This window comes from Zootoca vivipara, chromosome 7, assembly GCF_965207765.1.
Source record: "Zootoca vivipara chromosome 7, rZooViv2.hap1.1, whole genome shotgun sequence".
NCBI lineage: Eukaryota > Metazoa > Chordata > Lepidosauria > Squamata > Lacertidae > Zootoca > Zootoca vivipara.
The window spans coordinates 47783299-47789298 of NC_142590.1; the positions used below are offsets into that span (position 1 = coordinate 47783299).

General features: G+C 47.4%; 1 protein-coding gene across 1 annotated transcript in view; it reads right to left on the reverse strand.

Moving 5' to 3' along the window:
- Positions 1-918, reverse strand: part of AHCYL1 (adenosylhomocysteinase like 1) — a 47720-nt gene extending 46802 nt beyond the window's left edge. The window contains exon 1 of the mRNA XM_035122278.3: positions 691-918. Coding sequence (XP_034978169.1) covers positions 691-801 — 111 coding nt within the window. The 5' untranslated portion in view covers positions 802-918. The remainder of the gene's footprint in view (positions 1-690) is intronic.
- Between the last annotated feature and the right edge of the window lie 5082 nt (positions 919-6000).

A 6000-nucleotide genomic window follows, 5' to 3' on the forward strand; every position in this document is an offset into this window, starting at 1 on the left:
TCACATATGCATGCTGGACTCCACACTGTTCCTAGCTAGCCGGGTGGATGGAGGGAACCAGAGTCCAACCTCCTCTGTGACTGCTAGACGGAAATGCTTTCCAGTGGCAGACATGGGGATAGAGACCTTCGAGGCAGGCGGTCCAGCCTTTCAGCTGCAAAGGAAAGTGTTCGCACGAACACCGCCCAGGCCTGCCACGCTGAGGATCCGTGTCCTAAAGGACCTTCCTTCCCAGTTCTTACACCTGCCCAGCGCTGCCACAGCTGAACCGGCCCTCAGTCCCCTGGCCGGCTCCAGACTCCTCCACATCTCCTCTTCCTGGAGCTTCCCCCCTATTTCCTCCTCTTCCCCAGTCCCCGCTCCCTGCCGGAGGGGATCGCGTCTACGTGCCAGTTTTCAGGGTCAGGTCTCAGCGCCGGGACACGAGAAACGCCGACACAGAAAACAGTTCCCCATGGCATGTGCAGAGCGCCCGCTGAACCTTGCACGCGCACCACCACCACGTCAAGGGGAAGGCGTCAAGGGGAAGGAAAGGCTGTTTCCCACTAAGAGGACGTGACTTTCAGGTGGGGTGGGGGGCTCAAGTCCCGGCCCCTCTCGTCCTGGAGGGCCTGAGGGGCCGAGCCCCGTCCTTGCCGCCCCGCCCCGCAAGCGCCCCCCGAGCTCCCCGCTCCGGCCACCGGCCCGCACCTTCTTGGGCGCCTTGGTGAGCGTGGACATGAAGGAGTACTTCTCGGCGTCCTCCATCTCCTTCGTCTGCTTCAGCTCGTCGCCGGCGGCGGCGTCCGGCACAGAAGACATCGTGAGGGCGAGCGTGGAAGCGTCCGGGCGCCGAGGCCGAAGGCAGCTGCTGCTTCTCACCGGCTCCGCCGCGACCTCCCTCTGCAACCGCCAAGACTGCGGCCGCCGCGCTTCAGCAAGGGGCGGGGCCAAGGGGCCGAACACGTCACCACGCACGCTCGGAGTCGCCCACGAGCCGCTCGCACACGCACAGGTCGGGCACGCGACGCCTTCACGCAAGGATCTGGCGGCGGAGTCTCCCTTGCGGGGGCTTCAGCACCATCTGGCGGAAGGCGCCGCGAATTGGTCGTAGCTTGCGCATTGTGCTTCCCTAAGAGCAGGGCCAGCCCAAGACATCTTGGACCCCAAAATGGCATTGCCCTCGCCACCGCAGAAAAAAAGGGGCGAGGGGAGATCTACATCAGGAACAAAGGGGGGGGGGAGTAACATCAACATAAGGATCTGCTGCCTCATGGATCCTGCCGCCTAAGGCGATTGCCTCATGTGGCTTCATAGCATAGCCCTGTTAATAGTGTATTATTAATTTATTTGTTGCTTTAAGGAGCAACAAAAGCACTCTCAAAGCAACTTACAAAAATGTAAATATTAAATAATACTTTAAATGTAATAGCGTTTAAAAATTAAATAGTGGCTGTTTGATGACTGTTTCAAGTGGCTGGAAGAGCTGTCAGATTTTTCCTCAAGCTGGTACAGTCACATTGGGAATTTTGCACTTTCGGAGGCTTGACTCCTGGTCAAGCACAACCCCAATGCCTTTGAAAGGACACTGTCCATTTTATCTCTTTTATTTACGATTTGTATTTATTTCATAAAATGTATACTCCATTTGATTGTAATGAAGTTCAAAGCACTTGACAAAAAAGCTAAAACAATAAAATCGGGGGAAATTCACAACCATACTTTAAAACATACAAAAGTTAAAATACAGATTAGAATTACCTCAACTTTCTAAGCATCTGCATAGGCTTCTCTAAACATAAATGTTTTTAGCAGGCACCGTAAAGAGTACCATGAAGGTGGCAGCTTGATCTCATTGGGCAGGAAGTTCCAAAGGGCAGGTGTGTTGCCACACTTTTTATGAACTCATCTGTCAAAGGCACCTGTGCTCTGGAGCATCAGGGATCCATTTGGAAGGACTCACTAAGGAGAACTCTGCTCTCACCTTCCCAGGATTTTGGGTGCTGTTCCTTCTCCCGCCAGCACCAACACCTTACACATATATGTGACCAGATGTAATGTTTTAGACTCTTCCAGTTTAATCATTTCTCTTTGATGTCCCCATGCTTGTTCATGTTCTAAAGGCTATGAAATAATGAGGATCGTACAAAAAGCGATCATACACTGTTTATACATATTCATTTATTTATAGTTTATTAAATTTGTCAGTTGCTTTCTCTTGCCCAGGGCAACCCAAAGTAACTTACAACCAAGCAGACAGACCCTACATAAACCCCACATGGATACATTACAACCAAGAGGGAAGAGAAACCCATTAAAAACATCCCACCCATTTCTAAAAGGCCGCAGACAGTCAAAGGCCAAAGACCTGCTTATAGAGGGAAGTTTTTGCTTGGTCCCTAAAGATATATAATGATGCTGCCAGGCGAACCTCCCTGGGGAGAACTTTCTACAGATGGGGAGCCACTGCAGAAAAGGTCCATTCTTGTGTTGCCACCCTCCAGACCTCTCATGGAGGAGTCACACAAAGAAGGACCTTGGATGATGATTGTAGGGTCCAGGCTGGTTCATCTGGGGAGAGGTGGTCCTTGAGATATTGTAGTCCTGAGCCATTTAAGGCTGTATAGGTTAAAACCAGCACTCTGAATTTGGCTCAGAAACTAATTGGCAGCCAGTGCTGTCGGGCCAGGAATCACATTACTGTATATGTTCAAGCTGCCTGCTGAATTCTACAACAGCTGATTTTTCCCAATCCTCTTTGGAGGCAGCCCCATGTATAATGGGTTGCAGTCATCTAACTTAGAGGTTACCAGAGCAAAGGCAACAGAAGTTAGACTAACCCTGTCAGGTAGCGACAGGGCCACCAGCCAAAGCTGACGGAAGGCACTCCATGCCACCGAGGCCACCTGAGCCTCCAGCAACAGCAAAGGATCCAGAAGTAACCCCCAAGCTACATACCCACTTATTCACAGGGAGTGCAGACTCTCCAAGGGTCCCTATTTTCCAGGGACGTCCCTGATTTAGAGAAGCCGTCCCAGTTTCTGATTTGATCCCAGAATGTCCCGCTTTTCCTTAAGGTGTCCCTATTTTCGTTGGAAATTTTTTTTGGGGTATGGTAGGATGTCCCTATTTTCATTGGAGAAATGTTGGAGGGTATGGAATTATTCGACTTCCAAGCCATCTGAAGGCAATTTTGTATAAAGAAGGGTTTTCAAAATATGTTTAATATTTTATTATTTTTTTATAAATGTTGGAAGCTGCCCAGAGAGGCTGGGGCAACCCAGTAAGATGTGTGGGGTATAAATAGTAAAAGTATCATTATGGAACAGGACGTCCCTATTTTCATTGGAGAAATGTTGGAGGGTATGGGAGTGTAACCCTATCAAGAGCAGCAACCTCCCATCTAGTCTAAGGAAATGTCCACTAACAGTACCTCAGTCTGGATTGAGCTTCAATTTATTGGCTCTCATCCAGTCCATTACTGAGGCAAAACATTGTCCAGCACATCCACTGTGTGTCATCAGCCACGATCCTATGCATCTTTATTCAGAAGCAATTTACACTGAGGCTTTCTCCATTGTAAGGGTTGCAACCTGAGGTACCATAATATTTGGGTCAGCCCTGAGGGCAGAAGCATCTGGTCTTGAGAAGAAAGAGAAGATGTAGTCAAGAGCAAACACATCACAATATACTGAAATAAGCATCTCCTTGGACATTACATTGCTGACCTTAAGATGGCAATGTTGCACTTCTCTATACAGTTTCTGTCAAGTGTTGGTCCTTTAGAAGCCACAGGTGCTCCCAGAGGCCTCTTGGTCCCTAATAAGACATCTAAGGTCCAGAGAAGAGTCAGTCTTGAAAATGAAGTGGCCACATGAGCTTCCTTGAGCATGGTTCTACTTTTCAGTGCCCTCCCTCACTGCTTTACGACTTTTCAAATTTTCTACCAATAAAGGTGGATAGGATGGCACCCTTTCCAGGTTTTGATTTATTGACCATCAAGAAGCCTTTGCATTTGGTCTCATGAAGGCCCAGGTACCATTTATGCTCCTGATCCTGAAGACATTTGTGTTAGCATTAGTTTTAGTTAAAAAGGATTTTAAAAGTCATTCAATTGTACAGATGTCCTACACAGAGTTATTTCTCTGGGGTGGTTCAATCACTTAAATCTTTTCAGGATCAACCTGACTTGCAGGTATGTTATATGCAACAAAATCTCTGAGTGGTAAGAGATTTCACGCATCCCAAAAGAAAACCTTGGATTTGATTTCTTGAAATTAGTGTCACTGGGGGTGGATAGCATTTTCTGTGATATGAGGTTTATTTACACATATGGAAGATTCACAGTACCAGTGCTTTAACTGAACCTGCTTCACCATTAATTTTCTAGGAGGTGGCACCAAAGCCACAGCTTTGCAATCTCAAAAAAAGCAAATCAGGCCTCTATGTCTTTCCAGCTCCAGGACTGGCAGCTCTTTGTCTTTTTGATCTATCCGTTTCACAGACACACACAGACACACACACACACGCCAGGGGACTTGCCCACTTCAGTTCACCTTCCAGAAATATCTTCAGCTTACATAATGAAACCAAACAGTTAATTTACTAAACCATTTTGACAGTGTTAGCAGTCTCTTTATCTGCTGTACCCCATCTTGCAGCTAATAGAAGCACAGAGGGGGACCCCAAAAGCCCATTTAGTATGTCTCCCACATTAGAATTGTAGAATTGGCCTGAGGGCCATCTCATCCAACTGCCTGCAATGAGTTAAATCACTGGTCCTTTAAGGGAATGCAAAGTATTCTTTTTTTTAATCTGTGCTTCCCATGAACCTGTTCAGAGGCACACCTAGGCTCCCTGGCACCCTTGGCAAGGAGCTGTATGGGCATTTCTGAAGCCAGGAGAGACCATGGACCAGAAACTCAAAACGTTTGCTTTTTGTCACCTTTCACACTCCACCAGTGACTTTCTCCATGGCCATTGGGGTTGGGTCTGCTCTGTTCTGCCTCCCTCTGAACCTGTTAAAGAATTAAACAGCAAGGGAAAGAAAAAGGGAGGAGAACATAGCATGAATTCAGAGGTTGAAATGTAGAGGAATTACATTCAAGATGGCCTGTGAGGTCAAATATATTCATATGGAAACGAGCTTGTGGACGTTTCTGAAAAAAAGGACCGCACAGCTATGGGTTATTTCCCACCCACCTCCAACCCCAAAGCAAGCCCTGAGACGTCAGCTGATAGCACCTTAAAAGCAAATAACTAAGTGTAAAGCCACAGAGAGTCTCCAGAGGAAACCACAGAGCTGTATTCTTGGAAACAGCTTGTCGCAGCTACTCAGAATTTGCTGTGATCATTCTCATGGACCAGTGTCATGATGTGCAAACCTGGCTGTTTCAAGCTTTCAGGCTTTCTTGTCAGCTGTCTGCAAGGCTTTTTAAGGTGTCCAAGGGGATCACCTTATGGAAACAGCCAGTATTAACTTATTTCGTAAATGTTGAGGTGCTAGAATCCCAGGGCAGTGAACAATCGAAGCAATAAAAGTCAGTACAATAGAAACTATATTAGGTCAATGTTGTTACAGATCTGGGGCAACAGAATTTAGGGGCGAATGTTAGAAATTAGTAAATGGTAGAATTTAGATAATATTTGTTTAGAGTACTGAAGGGAAGGTTCCAGGCCACTGAAAAATACAGGCTAAGCTGCTTTTCCAGGCCAGGGCCTCACCTGGGATAGAAGAAGTCATTAAAAATGACAAAAACCGTCCTGGAAGCAAGTCAATAACCCATCGATGAAAACCATCATCAGGGCAGAGAAGGCAGTTCCCATGGTTACCGTGGTCAGAGAATGGTCTAGGACAGGCATCCCCAAACTGTGGCCCTCCAGATGTTTTGGCCTACAACTCCCATGATCCCTAGCTAACAGGACCAGTGGTCGGGGAAGATGGGAAGTTTGGGGATGCCTAGTCTAGGATTTCAGCTTCCATGACTAGGAAAACAGGGGAGAGGGAGCCTGTGCCCACAG